The 19,046-nt window shown below is 37.6% G+C and overlaps 1 protein-coding gene across 1 annotated transcript in view; it reads left to right on the top strand.

The window, feature by feature from the left end:
• The window catches only part of Cyp7b1 (cytochrome P450 family 7 subfamily B member 1), a 92,252-nt gene extending 77,051 nt beyond the window's left edge, over positions 1 to 15,201 (top strand). Inside the window, exons 8-9 of the mRNA XM_090339672.1 lie at positions 4,155 to 4,330; positions 11,414 to 15,201. Coding sequence (XP_090195798.1) covers positions 4,155 to 4,330; positions 11,414 to 11,701 — 464 coding nt within the window. The 3' untranslated portion in view covers positions 11,702 to 15,201. The remainder of the gene's footprint in view (positions 1 to 4,154; positions 4,331 to 11,413) is intronic.
• The last annotated feature ends 3,845 nt before the right edge of the window (positions 15,202 to 19,046 follow it).

Below are 19,046 nucleotides of genomic sequence, written 5' to 3'. Positions count from 1 at the left end.
GTGGATATTAGTTAGGGAAACCCAATTCTTGATTTAAAAAAAAAAAGCCCTAATCAGTTACAGTCTGTGGGCACCTTCCATTGCTGGGTGTAAAGTTTATCCCAACATATTTGCATTCTTGATAGCCATTTTTCTACAATGCCTTCAAATAATGCGAATGGTTCTAATATCCACTAAATATTAGCATAAATTAATGAACTATTATGCACAGTAAGTTTTGTAAAACACAGATAGAAATCATGTTTAATTAAAATTAACTTCTATGTGAACGCCAAGTGCAGTAACGACTCACAGTGACCTTTTATTACCTGCAGTTCCTTGTTTGGGCTGTATGATTGACAGCTAGCTGTTTGGCTACCATGTTGAATTTCAGCTGACAAGACTTTTCATTTTAACTCAATTTGCCCGCCTATCACAAGCTGGTGGCAGGCCAGACCCAAGTCACCCAGCTTTGCCTTAGCAGCTTGCTCTAGTTCTCATTAGTACGCATTTATTCAGTGGAAATTGGAAGACAAATGCTTGAAGGCATGTGAACTAAGTATAGCAAATTAGGTTTAAAGACTGAATATTTATAAGTATATGGAAAGTTTTTTTTAATTCTAGAGCAAATTGAGAACTGAGTGCTAGCTTTGGTATAAAAGAAATGAAGATAGAGGCTCAGGGGGGAGGGAGATTCTAAGAATAACAATACTATAAGCTTTTTCTTTCCATTTTGGAAATATGCAAAAATCTCTCTGACAACACCTTATCAAATAAAAAGCCTGGCTTCTCTTTCATGGAATGCTCGCACATTGAAGTTTAACATATCGTGTGTGAGAAGGGGGAAAAATGAGGGTCATGTTCATTTGTTGCTTGGTTATCCCTTGGTATGTTTTAAATTGCCTTGTTTGTTCGGCACTAGCACAGAAACAGATGTTGCTCTACCGTGCAGGATAATTTACTGTACCTCCTGGTGTAGCATGGAAGCTCTCCCAGGGCCCAGCTGGTCTGTCAGTGGCACTGGCTGGTGTCTGCTCAACTATGACAACTACAAGTAGAGGCTGCAGTGTGTGTATGTGTGTGTGTGTGTGTGTGTGTGTGTGTGTGTGTGTTTTATTGTGCAGTGTGTCATTCTTCACAACATATAGCTCTGCCCTCTCTCATATTGGGGCTGGGACTGGTGGGAAAAGCTGCTGGCTTTTGTGTTGTATTCCAGAGCCCCTAAGCTCAACTCTCCATTGTTGATAATAATGCAACTCATTACTTTTGTCACCTAATGATTATCGGCATGATTGCTCAGAGCAAGAGCCAACCCCGTCTTGCACACATAACTGGTACTGGAAGGTAAAACAGATTTGTCACTTACGATCTGACTGCTGAGCCACACTTTGAGTTCCATTATTGTGATTAACTTCTGCATAAGATATGCTTGCCCAATTGTCATTTATGATACTGCAGTGGGCAACAAGCTGCCATGTTTCCCAAGAGCACACTGGCCAATCAGATGTGACTATGTTATTTGGATTGTGAAACGCCTGCCCTGTCACAGTCACCACCCCATCATTATTTTGCATTTGCATTAGCTTCTTCCCACACCCCTACTGGACTTGTTGGGTGAACAGCATTGCTACATATGTCAGCTACCATTTCACACCACAAGCTAAAATGATGCTCTCCTTTGTTGGTCCACCAGAGCCAGCAGCAGTACATGGAAAGGCGACCGTTGCTTTTTCACCATAGAAATGTTGGCCATTGCTGTCCTGCCAGCTGAAATCTGCCCTGTCAGGTGCCTTGTGGCTATCTGCTGTGGATCCATGTTCCAAAACCAAAGTTCTTATCTGGCCTCATCCCCAGCAAACCGATTTGACTCTGCCTGATTATAATAACTAAGGCAGTCCAAGAGAATATGCACAGTCTCACTGGACGTCACATTGAATCATCCTGTTTCCAACCCAGAGCTGACCGCAGCCTCATTTCTTTAGACAAATGCATGCTTAAGGAAAAAAAAAACTCCTGGGAGAAGACACACAAAGCTACTCCTACCCCTATGGCAGCTACACATAGATATAAATTTTTTCATATAATTTTATTGTAATTAATTAGAAGGTTTACATTATATTCACCAGATAGAAGGTATACTGCTTCAGAAATATTGATTCCCTTTCTCATTGTTTTGGTCCCCATTTTCCACCCCCACCCCCACGCCTCATCTTGTGTAGATTTAAATTTTATGGAAGTAATATGTATTTTTTTTGACAAATGCAAATCCTCACCGAGGACCCTGCCTTTAATAACCTAATAATTAAATACTTGATGTGTCAGAATTTTCCTGAGCACCAGGTTCTGTGTGTGTGTGTGTGTGTGTGTGTGTGTGTGTGTGTGTGTGTGTGTTACTTCTAAGTTGTAAGGCATAAACACAGCCATTTGTTATCGTGTAAAAGGGGGCCCTGCATTTGTAGTTCTTTCCAGATTGTTGATTAGAAAGAGTCAAGCTTTATATTCTAGGACCCATTCACGGTGGTGAAAACATAGTCACTTTTGATTATGAAAGGAGAGATGCAGACCTAGACAGGAGCTCCACGCTGATATGCATGCTATCAGAATGATTTATGCAAATTATGCATATTATTCCCAAAGGAATTCCCCCTCAAACTGCCAGGATAAATTGCCGGAAATTAGCCATAAAATCTGTCGTGCTAGGAGCAAAAGGTGAAGGCCACTGGGAAAGCAAGGACATTCAGCTTCTGGAATCTTCTTGGGAATGATGGGGGCAGATGCTAAGGAAAATGTGGATTTCTTTTGGATCCTATTAAAAAGTATTCTCCTCTTGAAATTTTTCCAGAAAATGCTGACTCACACTTTATTTACAGCTAGCCTGAAAGAAATTTAAGTGTCAAGCTGTCTCAGAATGCACAACTACACTTTCTTTATTATGAACTGCCTCAGTGGTTATTAAATGATTAAGACTGGCTTGAAAGGCATTCCTGCTCCATAGGTTGGCGAGGTAATTCAAGTGTACTCTAAGTAGGATATGGTTTGTATATAAATGGATACCTCTAACATAGCATTACTTCCTATATACCACTCCCCCTTAGAAAAGTCATGACCAAGCTACTACACTGTTGGTGGGAGTATAAACTCGTTCAACCACTATGGAAAGCAGTATGGTGATTCCTCAAAAGACCAAACATAGAGCTCCCCTATGACCCAGCAGTTCCACTACTTGGCGTTTTCCCAAACATCCAGAAAGAAGGACATACTAAAGCAACTAGCACAATGGTATTCATTGCAGCATTATTTACCATAGCAAAAATATGGAACCAACCCAGATGCCCCTCAAAAGATGATTGCATCAGCAAGATGTGGTATTTATGCACAATGGAATTCTATGCTGCCATCAGAAAGAATGACATCAACCCATTTGTAAGGAAATGGAAAGACTGGGAAAAAGTCATTCATATTAAGTGAATTAAGCCAGACCCAAAGGAACATCGATAGGTTCAATGGTTTCCCTCATTTTTAATAATTAGTACATGTCTAGGACTCTCCTAGCAAAGGATTACAATAGTGCAAAACCTAGATACATAGGTCATATAGGATGAGACTAAATGAAAGGAACTCTAGGATATGGAAACAAGAGTTTTATCTTGTGTGATTGCTGTTCTTAATATATTATGTTATTTCTCTTGTCTTTTGTTGCCCTTTGGCTAATCTCATGTTGTTACTGTATCAGACTTTGTTACCTGGTATATTGTATATATGTTTATTTGAAATAAGGAAGGGAAGTGGGTAATAAGATTATTGGGAGCGGGTTGAGGGAGGAAATGGGGACAAAAAACATGAGAAGGGGTATCAATGTGTGAGAAGTAATACACCTGCTACCTGGCAAATGTAACTGTAACCCCTCTATTAAAAAAAATAAAAGAAAAAAAGAAAAATCATATTCAAGACAATATGGCTTCCTCCTACCTGTCAAATGAGCCCTACCTGTTTTGTAGTGCCCCAACCCCCTTACCCTTAAGAGCCACTGTTGGCTTTTTCATGATATCCAGTGTTTGTGATGAAGACATTGTTTCCTCTTTAATCAAGTCTATTGGTAATGAATTTTAGTTCTCAATTGAGAATATGTTTCATTCATATTCATTTTTCAGTAAGCTATTATTTATTTCCTTCAGAGAGCATCGTTTTTGAGGTCTTCCGACTGTCGTCACATTCGGGTGCATTTCGTATTATTGAAGAGGATTTGATGATCAGTTCTGACACCAGTGACTACTATCTACGGAAGGGAGAACTGATAGCCATTTTTCCTCCAATGCTACATAATGATGCTGAAGTTTTTGAAGCTCCAGAGGTACATAAGCATCAAACCAGGCACTGCTACTTCTTAGGTTGTGGAAACGCTTCCCTCTTTTCATTCTCTCTCTCTGTGTCTCTCTGTGTCTCTGTCTCTGTCTCTGTCTCTGTCTCTCTCTCTCTCTCTCTCTCTCTCTCTCTCTCTCTCTCTCTCTCTCTCTCTCTCTCTCTCTCTCTCTCTCCCCTCTCCCTCTCTTTTCCCTCTCCCCCTGTCCCCCTCCTCTCCCTCTCCCTCTTCATCTTGATAGAGGCAGTATTTGAAACAACTTGATGGTGCATTTTCCTTCCTTGTGATAGGAAGTTTGCCTTTGCCCTTAAAAAAAAAAAGCTGATGTGTGTCCTAAAGATCTATCTTTGAAAGACAGTGTAATCTGTAAATAAAATGTAAAAGTAAGGCTCAAGATGAAATGGGCATTGTACCTTAGCCATCTATAAGTTGGCCCCCAAATTAGGTACTGTTGGAAGAGAATTAAAAACCACTGAATGGCTGGATAGAAAATGAATAACATTCAACTACTACATTTTGCGGAACATTTCCAAAATAGTGTTGGTTTAAATAACATCATCACTAAAGTTCAACCCAAATACTCCTTTTTTAAATCAGTGGTAGGCACCCTGGCTAGATCAATTAGTATAGCATTATGAACTTGAGATGTCAATGCCACAGCTCATGGGTGAAGGTCTGAGGGTAATTGTATCATCTTCTCATATATTTTCTTCTGAAGCTCAAGTTGATGAACATCAAAGGCTGGGAATTAATCCCCCCTGGCTCATCCCCTAATACCACGTAAGAGAGCGCCACCTGCATGCAAAAGGAGGGCAGCCGCATTCTGCCTGCGCTTCTCACAAAATCCACTGGCTAACACTGTCACCATCTTTGCCTGTGTACTGTCTTCTTTTTTCGCAGAAGGAAATTTCTGTGGTCCTTTTTGAGCATTACAAAGCTGGGCTACTTTAAGCTCAGTTCCTAGGACAGATGTTTTGCAGCCCAACTGAATTTGGCAAATAAGTAGACTAGACTACAATAATGTGATTTGCATATATTTAATCAGCAAAGCAAATGTCTAAGAGTAGAGGAAGTGTGTTTGGTTTCTATACCTTTCACGAGAAGCATTATCAAATAATGATGGCAACAGTATAAATATTCTTAGCAACATTATTGTTGAATGTTCTGCAGACAAGATTTCACATTCACAATGGCAAAAAATTCCACTTACTAATAGCCAATAAATAAGGCAAATAAACAGCTAATATCTGAAAAAAGCTTTTACATTTTAAAAGTTTCCTTTGTAACTATAATTTGTCATTTGACCATACTTGTACTCACTATTTTCATTGTAATTATATCTAGTCATCTCATGGTAATTAAACCACTATTTATCTGCAAAGCTCAACATATACTTACCACATCACCCTATCCTCTTTATGTAACTGCTTCTTGTCTTCATCCTGCTTCTTACCTTTCTGTATCCCCATAATAAAGAAAAATTAAAAAAAAAACAGCTTGACTTAGAAGTTAAGGAACTTTTTATTTGGGGGGGGGGGGACGTTGGGCTTGAACTCTGGGCCTGGGTGCTGTCCCTGAGCTTTTCAAGCTCAAGATTAACATTCTACCATTTGAGCCACAGCCAACACTTCCAGTTTTGGAGTGGTTAACTGGAGATAAGAGTCTTACTGACTTTTGCACCCAGGCTGGCATTGAACCTCAATCCTCTTGTGTAGCTAGGATTATAGGCTTGAGCCACCAGTGCCTGGCTAAGGGAATTTTTAAGTTAAAAAAAGTTGTAAACTTTTTTTCTGGTTGCTGGTGGCTCATGCCTGGAAGAGCACTGCTGGCTCATGCCTAGAATCCTAGCTGAAATGTGAGGATTGTGATTTCAAACAAGCAGTGGCAGGAAGGTCGGTGAGACTCTTATCTTCGATTAACCACAGGGAAAGAGGAAGTAAAGAGATAGAGTGCTAGTCTTGACTGGAAAGGCTCAGAGACAACACCCAGGCCCTGAGTTCAAGCCCCATGACCAAAAAAATAATTTTGTAAATATTTTCATTTATGTTCCCACCAGCAGCACCATGGCAAGTTTCCTAAGTGACAATACCCAAACGTTACATAATAAATTGACAAATCTGAATAGTAACCAGAAGCATTTGCTTCTAACTCTCAGGCAAAAACAAAAACATTGTAGTACTGCAAATACTGATTTAGCATCATTAGGGTAGCTCTCACTTAGATGGCTAAATGCTCTCAATTATGTAGTAGATTTGACATTAACAATCATACTACACTACTGTTAGAATAAACTAGCTAAATTTCTGTCACAGCATTGTTTTCCTAAAATAAAATGTGAGATGTTGATATAGCATAAAAGAAAAGATACAATTTGGAGTCACAGTTGTATGATTTGGCCTGCTCTGAGTATTCATTCTGTAAAGAGTGAATGATCACATACAAGTCAGGCACGCATTTCTCTAATTCTTAGCAATATTCACTTATTAGATGCCCCATCTCCAAAACATGTACTAACAGTAAGAAGAAAAGAAAAATCTGGAAAACCCTAACCTGGGCTATTTGTCTTTGGGAACTCTAGCCCAAGTACTTATCAGAGCCTTGTGTTCCTGACTTGTGCCCCATAGACTTTGAATGGAATGATAAAGCCTTATATACAGCTATTTGGGCAAAAGTATGTAGAAGACTAACTAAAAATACAGTTGCAGATATTCTTGGAGGACACAGTGCTGAGCACCTTAGCAGATCATCATTTCTCCCAGCCTTAGGAGGCTTGGTTTCTAAATGTTAGAGCTCTAAACAACTCTAGAATCTTGCACTCCACTACAGCTTATGATTTTCCTTCACACTCCATGGCTTTGGCACTTGCATCTCTATTCCTGAAATGGCTTTATTTTCACTCATCCAGGTCCAAATTACTCCAATGAAACCACCTTTAATCATCTATTATTTGATGGTATCCCTGAATCCCATCCACTTCGTGGGAACTTTCCATTCCACATGCTGTCATCTGTGTTTGCACTCTGGTGCTGTATACATGCTTCAATCAATGTCTTCTGTGCAGGAGAGGTGCTGTCCATGAAAGTTGATTAAATAGGGAATGCTGAATGGATGAATAGACCAAAAATACAAATATAGTGTCCTTAAAGCTTTAAATCAGGACAGATAATACTCAAATAGGTACTGGTAATAAAATGGCCAAATAATATCTATAAATGCAGTTGTAGGATGCTTGTGATTCAAGCCAATAATTGTAGTTACTTAGGAGACTAAGATCTGGAGGGTCATGGTTTCAGGTCAGCCTTAGTGGAAAAGTTTTCTAGACTCCATCTTCAAAATATCCATCAAAAAATTGGGCTGGATGCATGGCCCAAGTAGTACAGTGCCACTCTTACTAACTATGAAGCTCTGATTTCAAATCCCAATATTGCCAAAAATAGGAAGGAAGGAAGGAAGGAAGGAAGGAAGGAAGGAAGGAAGGAAGAAAGAAAGAAAAAAAGAAAGAAAGAAGTTTGAGATCTAATTTTCTTGCAGGTTACCAATATGTTACTTCTGTGTTATAGTTATTTTTCTGAATATTGATTTTTTAGCTTATTGTCACCATTTTTGTGGCTTTTTACCTATGTGTGAAAACATACTGGCAAAGTGAAGTGAACAGTGAATAAGAGCACGGGAAACAACTCCTCTTGAATCTTCCTTCTCTTAGAACTTTACAAGCTTCTCCAGGAAGCACCAATAATCTCTTACCTAATAAGGAAAAAGTATGGTTATTAAAACTATTTCTGAGGTCTTCCTCAAATTTACATCTGTTATTGTCTAGAAATCATGAAAATGACTGTCAAATAATCAGAAGTGAATGATCTTTTATTTTTGCCAAATTGCAATGAACTGGAACTATGGAAACTAGACTTGTTCATTTTTCTAGATCTAGAAGGGCTAAGGGATAAAGAAAGGTCTGGCTACATTACTGGACAATGGAATAAGGAGTGTCTTTAAGGAGGCAATGTGTAATCACTGTGCTACTGCCTCATGTAAAGAAGCACAGCCATCCAGGCTCTGGTGGCTCACACCTGTATTCCTGACTACTCAGGAAACTGAGATCTGAGGATCATTATTCAAAGTCAATCCAGGCCTACAGATCTATGAGACTCCTGTCCCTAATTAAGAAGCAAACGTTACAACTGAGCTGTGACTCAAGTAATAAAGTGCAGGCCTTGAGTGAAAAAGCAAAGTGACAGTGTGAGTCCCTGAGTTCAAGAGCTAGTACCAGCATGTTGAAGTGGGGGAGGGCGGAGAATGGAGAAAGAGCAATGAGCCTTTAAAGTATTATCCCACAGGCTCTGTAGTTAAAGGTCTTGTTAACTGGAAGCAATTCTGCCCTAGCAGATGATAAATGAATTTAAAAGGCCTTTTAAAAAAACCTTAAATTACTATAGCACTCACGGTATTGATGTTGATTATTATCCTTATTCTTGAAGTAGACTAGTTTTATCCAAATAAACTTACTCAGATCTCAAATAGAAATAGACATGAGCCATCAATCAACTTCAAAGTAGCAAATATGCTTGGAGACTCTACTAAGTCCAAGGCACTGTGAGAAGCATGATAGGTGACATAGGACTAAAAAGTCCTTGAGCCTTAGACTTTTAGACCTATAGGGTAGCAACCAGGCCTTCTAAATGTCTCTGTCTTCTGCTTCATCATCTTCATCTTCTTTTTCGCTAGTCCTGGGGCTTGAACTCAGAGTTTGGGCACTGTCCTTGGGTTTTCTCAAGTCTAGTGCTCTACCACTTGAACCACAGCCTTTTCTGCGTATGTGGTACTGAGGAATTGAGCCCAGAGCTTCTTGCATGCTAGGCAAACACTTTACCCCTCGGCCACGCTGCCTGCCCCTTCTAACTGTCTTCTTATAGCCACATTCTTCCTATGAAAGGGTTATGCCATACATAGTATGCTGACACCGCATACCTAATGTACTGAAACCAGAGGGGTACCTTTCAAATTTCATGACATGCTTATTACCGTCCTCTGTGAATTAATGTTACCTACTGTGTGAAGCCCTGGAGCGAGGAATTAAGAAATGTACACAAGCCTTCACAAGAGGGCTTGGAAGCAGGCTGCTTACAACTGAACTGACTGCTAACCATGGAGATGGCAAGGAATTCTATACTTTGTCATCTTGCCCTCGACAAGGACTTTAAACCAGATGCAGCACTGCAACTTCTTAGTCATTCCTTCAAAACACTGGCAGATTTTGCTTATTATTAGCGAGTCAGAGTTGTACCTTTTGTCTAATTGGGTTTCTTACAACCAGATTATGAATTGAGTATATGACATAACATATTCAAATAGTATACCAGGACCAGGTTTTATGCTTTTGAAACTTCAGGGTTTTCCATGAAGGAAGTGCTCAAAAAAAAAAAAAAAAGAAAAAAAAAGCTGAACTGAACTAAACATAGTATTTGAAAAACATGAGTTTTTCTTATGCAATCATCTTCTGTCATGTCTATAAAAATTATTCTCTATCCACAAAATGGTCTTCTTATCTAATCTGAATTTTAAGTCTTCAATATTATACCCGTGCTACTATTCAGAAGCAATGAATATTCAATTCCTTCTCATTCTCTACATGTTTATTTTCTCATTCAATATGTTTTCTTTAAGATCTTGAATATTGTTTTTGGTTATTTGGGTTTTTTTCTCTTTGTTTCTTTATTTTAATATACTGGAAGTTGAATTCTAGGCCTTAGGCTTGTTAGGCAAATGCTCTACCACTTGAGCTATACCTGAAACCATGAATATTGCTTTAAAATATTCTTTGCCAGCCAGGTGCAGTGGCTCATGCCTGTAATCCTAGCTACTCAGGAGGCTGAGATCTGAGTATCATGGTTCAAAGCCAGCCCTGGCACTACGAAGTCCATGAGACTCTTATCTCCAGTTAATCACCCGAAAACCAGAAGTGGCACTGTGGTTCAAGGGGGAGGGTGTAATCTTGAGCTGAAGAGCTCAGGGGCAGCGCCCAGGCCAAGTTCAAGCCCCAAGACATATATATCTATAATTTTTATGCTTTCATGTATAACATATGTCTATACACAACAGACTATATAAATAAAATACAGTGGACAGTCTAACATGTCCTCAATTCGCTTGTAACTTTTATTCAATAATCAGTTGCCTTTCTTCTCTATCATGATGTGAGGCAGCATTAGTTCCTTATAAGCACCTATTCTTGGGCATCTTAGACTCCAGAATCCTGAGCCAAAACAAACCTTGTTTCTTTATAATTTCCCAGTATCAAGTCTTTCGTGATAGCCACAGAAAATGAAATCACTAGAAAAGAAATAGGAAGCGGGAAAAGAAGTCACGTAGGTGTTTAGATCTTACTTGTTTTTTGGAGAAGTCATTTCCTAGTAGCATTTGAAGCTTTGTGAGTTTTCTTTTTTTCTTTTTTCTTTTTTTTTTTGCCAGTCCTGGGGCTTGAACTCAGGGCCTAAGCACTTGGACTTTTCTCAAGGCTAGAGCTCTACACTTGAGCCACAGTACCAGTTCCAACTTTTTTCTATATATGTGGTACTAAGGAATCGAACCTGAGTCTTCGTACATGCTCTGCAAGCACCCTACCACTAGGCCAAACTCCCAACCCGGTTTGTGAGTTTACTAGGTTCACATGTGATTATACTTAATCAAGTTTTGTTTTGCTTAAGATTGCTAAATTAAAAGACACCTTTGAAAACAGGACAAGAGACTTGGCAATCTGTTAGATCTGAACTCAAACCAGTTCATGCGTGTTGGAGGTACGGGTGGGGAGTGAATACACTGGGGCTTGAACTCTGGGCCTAAGTGTCCTCTCTTACTTACCTTTATATTCAAAGCTGGCATTCTGCCACTTGAGTCACACCTTCACTTCCAGCTTTTTGTGGATTAATTGGAGATAAAGGTCTACAGACATTCTTGTCCAGCCTGGTTTTGAACCCCTTGGCAAGTCTCAGATCTCTGCCTGCTTAGAGACAAAGATTACAGGCACAAGCCACTAGTCCTCGCTTCAAGTAAAACTAACCCATTTGTTCTTCTCTGTAGGAGTTTAGATTTGACCGCTTTGTCGAGGATGGGAAGAAGAAAACCACCTTTTTCAAAGGAGGGAAGAAGCTGAAGTCCTACATAATGCCTTTTGGGTTTGGAGCCACCAAATGTCCAGGCCGATTTCTTGCTGTTGCTGAATTAAAGCTTCTGTTGGTTTTATTTTTAACATATTTTGATTTTGAATTACTTGACAACCAGCCTTTGAGACAAGACCACAGCCGCTTGTTGCTCGGTATTCAATATCCAGAATCTGATATTTCCTTTAGATATAAGGCAAAAGCTTAGAGAGGCAAAAAGAGGGAAAAGAAATCTTCGGGAATGAACCCAGTTGTCAAAACCTTGCTTATCTGTTCTTTTTTTTTTTCTACAAATGTAATTGCGGTGTGTATTTGTTTTAGAAGTGCCAATTTATATTTTTTTCTGAGGCCAGTCCTGCTTTGTACATGGTCCTAAAACTTAAAGCAGAATGGGTGGCATTAAAATGATCTTCAGAATTACCTTGATGAGAAGTTCAAAATAGCATTTGAAAGCTTCCACTTAAAATAATTTTTTTATTTGGTATAGTAAGTGCAAGTTCACAGCCATAAATTTGGCACTGGGAGAATTTCAAGTCACTCAAATTCTTCTCTAATATGTAAAAGTACATTTTGTGTATCTCTGGGAGGAAAAATGTGTTAGAAATGGACCCAGGCTAACAAGTTCCAAATTCTCAGAAAAGGAAATTAAATTTCTGTGAGCTACACTGTATGAAAATGTTCCATTCAAGTATAATGTCAATAATATCTATATTGCTGGGGCATGTTTGCATTAAATGAGTTTTGCAGCAGATTAAATGTTTCGACTTCACTTCCATATTTAATCATCCATAATGTTTTTCTTATTACTTTGTATACTGTGGCTCAATAGAATAAAATTTCTTGTTATATAAGACCTCTCATGTTCAAGTTAGATGTTGATAAGATTTAATGTATAAGAAAACATCAATTCTGCAATTGCCCTAGACATTAGGATTAGGTTTATTACAGGACCAAATGTTGAAATCATTTCTGCATCCACTGTAGCATTTGGCTTTAGTATAAACTGTAAGAGGTATGTCAATATTGCAATAAACACTTTCCTAAGTGCTTTCATTTATAAAACCTGAGACACTAGATAACAATGTTTTTTTCATCTCATCTTTTGAGCTGGAGTTCATTTGCATTATTTTGGAGTATGGCATTTTATAATGCAATATAATTTCATATGATTTATAAAGCGTTGGAAGTCAGATTTTTTCTCTCTTTTATTTTCTTTTTGGTCTGTCCAGGGGCTTGAATTCAGTGAAGCTAGCACTCTACCACTTAAGCCACAGCACCACTTTCCAGCTTTTTCTGAGTAATTTATTGGCGATATGAGCCTCATGGACTTTTCTATCCAGGCTAGGTTCCAACTGTGATCCTTAGATCTCAGCCTCCTGAGTAGCTAGTGTTACATTCGTGAGCCACCTTGCCTGGCTCAGGAAAAAAAAAATTAAGACATAAGTTTAAAGTTCATCTTTCCAGAGAGTGCATAATCTTATTACCAGATAACTTAAAATTTGGGGCTTGGATATTTAGGAACAAAGAGGGTAGTACTTGCATATTATGGTTTCTAGCTCTAAATGGAGTAAAATTTAACCCTGTGATTGTGAATAGACAAGAGAAATCTCTTTTCCCTTTATATGTTTCCTTCTTGTAGATACAAGGCCAAAATAGACAAGTTTACCTACAGTCTAACTCTGTGAAGCAAAGTTACTTTTAATTTTATCTACCACATATGTTGATGCTACAAGTTATTGGCTTTCTGCAGAGTTCTTGTTTAAATTTATTTTTATTGTCGAGGTGATGTACAGAGGGGCTACAGTTACATAAGTAAAGTAGAGAGCACAGTTCTTGTCAAACATTGTTACCCACCCCATGTTTTTCTCCCAGAGTTCTTGATGCTCTCTCCTTTCACTTTCTCCCTTTCTGTTACTGTTTGTCTGTCTCTTCTTGTTCCTGTCTCTTTACTTTCTCACACACACACACACACACACACACACACTTGTGCCATGGGCTTTATCTCCTACTGCTCAACATAGTTCCATTCACTTTTTATTCTTTGTTAGGATTTTACAATGCCATATTGTCTAAGGTAGAATTTGCCATATTCTTTTCTTTTTTCTCCTTCTTGGTGTGGGGCTTGAACTCTGGGCCTGGGTAACTGTCCCTGAGCTCTTCATCTCAAGGCTAGCATTCTTACCATTTGAGCCACAGGGCCACTTCCAGTTTTCTGGTGGTTAATTGGAGAGAAGTCTCATGGACTTTTGTGCCCAAGCTGGCCTTGAACCTCAATCCTCAGATGTCAGGCTCCAGAGTAGCTAGAATTACACATGTGAGCCACCCATACTCAGCTTGCCATATTCTTCTTTTTTAAAAGAATTATATTTTATTGTCTGGGTGATGTGTAGAGACGTTACAATTACAATCATCAGGTAGTGGATACATTCCTTCTTGAATATTGATACCCCTTCCTATGTTTTTCTCCCACTTTTCCTTCCCCCACCCCCTCCCAATCATCTTGTTTTTCCCCTTCCATTCCCTATTTCAAATAAACATATACACAATATTCCAGGTACCAAAGTAAGATACAGTAACAATATGAGATATACCATAAGGGGGGAAAGAAAAGAAATAACTTCATAACAATCATAAAGATAAATCTTGTTTTTATATCCTGGAGTTCATTTGGCTTATCCTCATCCTATATGGCCATATATACATAGCTTTTGAGCTGTTGTGATCCTCTGCTAGGAGAGTCCAAGATATATACTAATGATTACAAATGAGGAAAACCATGAAGCCTACATTTCTTTGGGTCTAGTTTACTTCACATTTGTCATATTCTTAAACTCACTACAGTTTAACCATTGTTACAACAGAGAAGACACTGGATATTCTATATTTTAATTTCTGATTAGTAAATAACCAATAGGGAACATTTATTTGCCTTATTTTGGTCCTTCTGGGACATATTATTTTATCATTAAGTATTGAGTCATATTTCCAAAGCAAAGAAACTTCTGTGCTTACAATGTTCATTGGTTACTTGTTCTTTTTTTTTTGAAAATGTGATTTAAGTAATATTTGAATAAAATCTCTTAAATCTCTTCAAAAATCAAAGCAAAAAGTTTATCCAGGTTTTAATCTTAATTTAAAAGAATAGCAACAAGTACATAAACAATAAGTTCTTGCCCTTAAAAAAGGACAGTTTAAATTTGTTAGCAATGCAAACTTTTATTTCGTAGCAGTGGATTATTAGGTAATACATTCACATACTCAAATATGAAAAATTTAGCATTCTAAGATTATAGTCCCTCTGACATTATTTTAAATATATATGTATATATATAATGAGAGATCAAATAAAATTTGTAGTCTTTCTCTAAAGCTATCATTACTTCATAATGTTAATCTGTCAGTGGTTTGCTATTTTCAGCTTAAAGGTTTATTTTATCTTTGCTACTTTCTAGAGAAAGTTAATTTTAATTTCTAAAAACTTCAACTGCATAATGTAAAATAGTTAATAGCATGTCAATGATCATATTTTTTAAATGTTTAGACAGAAAAAATGCTGTAAACTATGAACTATTATTCTGGTATATTTGGTAATGATTTTGTTATTTTTAAAATGATATATGTGAATATATAAATGTTAAATAAGTTCAAGTATTTGCATATGCAATCTTTAATGTTCTTTTATTTACAACAAAAATCAATAAATCAACTTTTAAGACACAGATGAATAACTTTGTCTGATTTCCTTACTAAGAATATTGGGCAACAAATTTGATCATACATAGGAAATTATTTGCAAAATGATTTTGTTATCTGAATACTCTCACATCTCTGTCTCTCCATATTTTCTTATTTTCTGAGGCTTTCCTTAAAACTGTGTTGTATTCATAGTATCTCTCAGTCAATCTTAACTTAGTTACTTCGGTGCAGATCCTGAACAGATCCAAGAACTATTTCTAAGTGTATAATGTTTATTTTAAGCAGACTAACTTGTTGGGGCTACCATTCTTATTCAACCCTATTATCTAGTGGAGGAGATGTGTAAGAATAAGAAATGAGAAATAAATCTCACTAGATGTGTTTTTTAATCTTTTGCAGTTTTCTTTTTCTACAGATAATGGATAAAGCTAAATAAAATTTGAGCAGTATTCAACTTACTCATAAAACTGGAAATTATAAAGCAAACAAAGCAAATCACAGAATTTACTTAGTGAAAATAAAATGAGACTCTTTCCTTAGTTGTATATGCAGAATTCATTGGCACATTGGCTTTCTTAGGAACACTCCTGCAACTCATTAATGTACTACAGGAATCCGAGTTATCGTCTGTTAGAAATACATTGAGTGTGCTCCTGCTAGCAGATAACAGAAGTTAACCTCTTTTAGGAGATGTTCTGTTCATTTGAAGTAGTAAGCTCAGCATCCATTATTTACTAACTAAAAGAAATTGCTCATTAAATAATATTCTGTAAAATAATTACTTTTGCTTTTAAATTTACCCTACAAAACACTTACTGAGTGTTCTAGAAAAACTTTCTAGAACCAGACATGATTATATGACTAATAATGCAAATTTTCTATCCAAGGTAGAGATGGATAAAAATACTCAATGGTTCTGTTGTAGTTTTAAAAGATTTGATATTGTTTACCATTAATTATTTGAAATACAGTTTATATTATAAATTCATACATGTGTGTCTATAAGGAGATCCATAATGCACTGTAGACTGCAGAGAAAACAAACATTTAGAGACTGAATCATGAAGTATTCTTTGTCACAGCAACTTGTTGTTACAAGGGAAATCAGGCATGGAAAGAACAAGTAAATATATTCCTCTGAATGATTTACTTTGAGTCAAATTTAAACACTGATTTCACATGACCTTTATTTCTAAGAACTAGCCATTATAATTAACATTACATGTGTGTCATCCTTATTTGAGAAGTAATTCACACATTCTAATAAATGTGTTTGGCTTCTTTTATTAAGTTAATGTTCAAGTGAAATGCTTTGATTGCATCATAATGGGAGCTACTGTATTCAAAGTTTTTTTCATATGTTTTTATTGTAATTAATAGAAGGGTTACATTATATTCACCAGATAGAAGGTGCATTAATTCACATACATTGATACCCTTTCTCGTGTCTTGGTTGTATTCAAAGTTTTATAAATGCCAAAGGGAATTTTTCAATATTTGAAATCATTTTTGAATTTTTAAGGAAGTTAATAGCATGCAAGTGGTATTTCCTCCAGACTGAACACTCAAATATTATTTTTTCAGATCCTTTATATTTGGAACTAATTGAGATGTATAGAAAAGTTATGAGTTTTCACTTTAAATAGAAGGAAGTGATCAGGCTACACAATGCTTGCAAAATGTAGCCTCTGGTAGCATCCTAGGAGTGAACCAAACTTGAAGATACCCGTTACTCATCAGCCTTTACAGATGACCACCTCATATTCCCCAGGGCAACAGTCTGTAAAGAACAACTGAGTAGCAGACATAATTAAAGGATGGGTGCCACCACATTCTCCATCGTTCAAATAATTGCTTTTCTCACATAAAAATATTTTTCTAAATTTGCTTCAAAAGCAATTTGCTAAACTATGATTGATTCTTTTTAATTTCACACTTTTGAGAAAAATGTATTTTAGCTATCGTTATGCACAATGCTGCTTTAAAAGAAAATTAAGGTAAGATACATTAATTGGCCCTGCTTCCTGAAACATCAGGAAACAAAGCATCCTTTTTCATGGCTCTTTGTGTTTCTGTGGAGGCCAGGCTAGGAAAATTATTTCCTTTCATCAAAGCCTTAATAAATGGAGGGCACAGACAGCATGGCATGGGACTGCACAGAGACTTTTCATAGCAAATATTCTCATTCTTATTTGAGCAGACAGTGAATGACTTAACTAGTTAGATACTTGACCCAAGTCACTCCCATAATGAGATACTATTTGTCTTTTCAGAAAACAAGTAATTCCAGAACTGAATAAATATATAGAATGGGATTGGACCATGAAATATTTTTATGCTTAATTCTAAATTTTCATCTTTAAACAACTCTGTTAAGGTAGCAGATTTGAATTGTGACCATTCTTCTAGTTGAAAAAAAATATATGAAATCTTTAAGACTGAGAAACATTTGTAAATAGTGGTTCCTTTAAATATTCTTGAACTTTATTTTAAAACTTATAAGGAGAAAAAAATAATTGCTTTATATAACCAGTAATACCATTTTAGCATTTGATGAAGATGTTAATTTATGGTTGGTTAGCAGTTTATGGCTGTCATTAGTTTTTCAGTTTGGTCCACATTACAAATCTATTTTTCTTTTTTATTTTAATCTGCCACAATTATATAAAGATATGGTTATGTTTTATTGAAAATGTATCATTCTGCTATAGCATTTCAAATTATTCACAGATCATAGTTCTTATATGTGAATATATGAATTTAAAAATACAGCAATAAAATGCCTGAAACAGATCATAAATTTGCTTCATATTTTATTACATCTCTGAATCAGGTTGAGAAGACAAGGGCAACTATGGTCTTTGGGAAAGAATTAACTCTTTCTCAAGCTAGGATATCTCATTGTGCGTAATTAGAGCCAACTCCCCATCCTGGAGATTTTGACTTGCAAGGTAGGCTCTGGGGGTAACTGAAAATCCTCTTGGTCTTTGCAGGCTAAACATTTCCTCCTTAAGTTCCTAAGCTGTATTTCTGTATTGCCCGAATTCAAGAGCATTAGAGAAGCGGGGAGGGAGGAGAGGGAAAGAGAGAAAAGTCAGGCACGGGCACATGCACACACGTTGCACACACGTTCAAAGGTACCTCATTATTTTGCAACAGCCCGGAAAAGTCTCTGGATCATATTAAGAAGAATGATTTACACGAGTGATTGAGGATGGTACCCCAGTCACCCTCAGGAAAGGCGAGAACACAGTGCCCCTTGCCTTGTGAGCAGGAAAAGAGTTCTGTGGGGTTTTAAAACCAGGGCCCTAAGCAGAATTCTCGGGTTTGACTCAGCTGTTTTCCCCTGGAAACCCGGTAGCTTTGTGTGGATCTATTCAGCTTGGGAAGGTACAGGGGACAGGGACCCCCCCCACACACACACACCCCCGCCGTCCGGGTCCTAGTGAAAATGCCTCTTCCCTTCTCCTCCTCCCCGGAAGAGGCTGAGCAGCGGAAAACTTGGAAATGGAATTGCAACAGCACCTAGGAGAGAAGCCAGGGAGAAAGGGCGTTCTACCGCCTCGGAGTTGGAGTCTCTGGGGAAGAGAGCGGTGGGGTCCCCTCGTTGCAGACGCCCCTGTCTCTCCCTCCCTTCCGCCCCAGCTTGTCTGCAACCCAAGGAAGGTGGGTGGGCTGGAAGATCAAACAAACACTTGGGGCAGAACTGGCTCTCAGACCTCCCGCTCAGCCTGCAGCCCCCAGTTTCCAAGAAACACACCACTCCACTAAAAAGAACCAGAGATCCGGTCCAGCGAAAAAAGGTTCAACCCGAAAGTTTGTGTCGCTGTTTTCTTTTAGAAACCAAAGCTGCTGTG

This window comes from Megascapheus bottae, chromosome 9 (genome assembly GCF_031878675.1).
Source record: "Megascapheus bottae isolate mThoBot1 chromosome 9, mThoBot2.hap1, whole genome shotgun sequence".
Taxonomy (NCBI): domain Eukaryota; kingdom Metazoa; phylum Chordata; class Mammalia; order Rodentia; family Geomyidae; genus Megascapheus; species Megascapheus bottae.
This window is presented reverse-complemented; position numbering and strand designations above follow the sequence as displayed.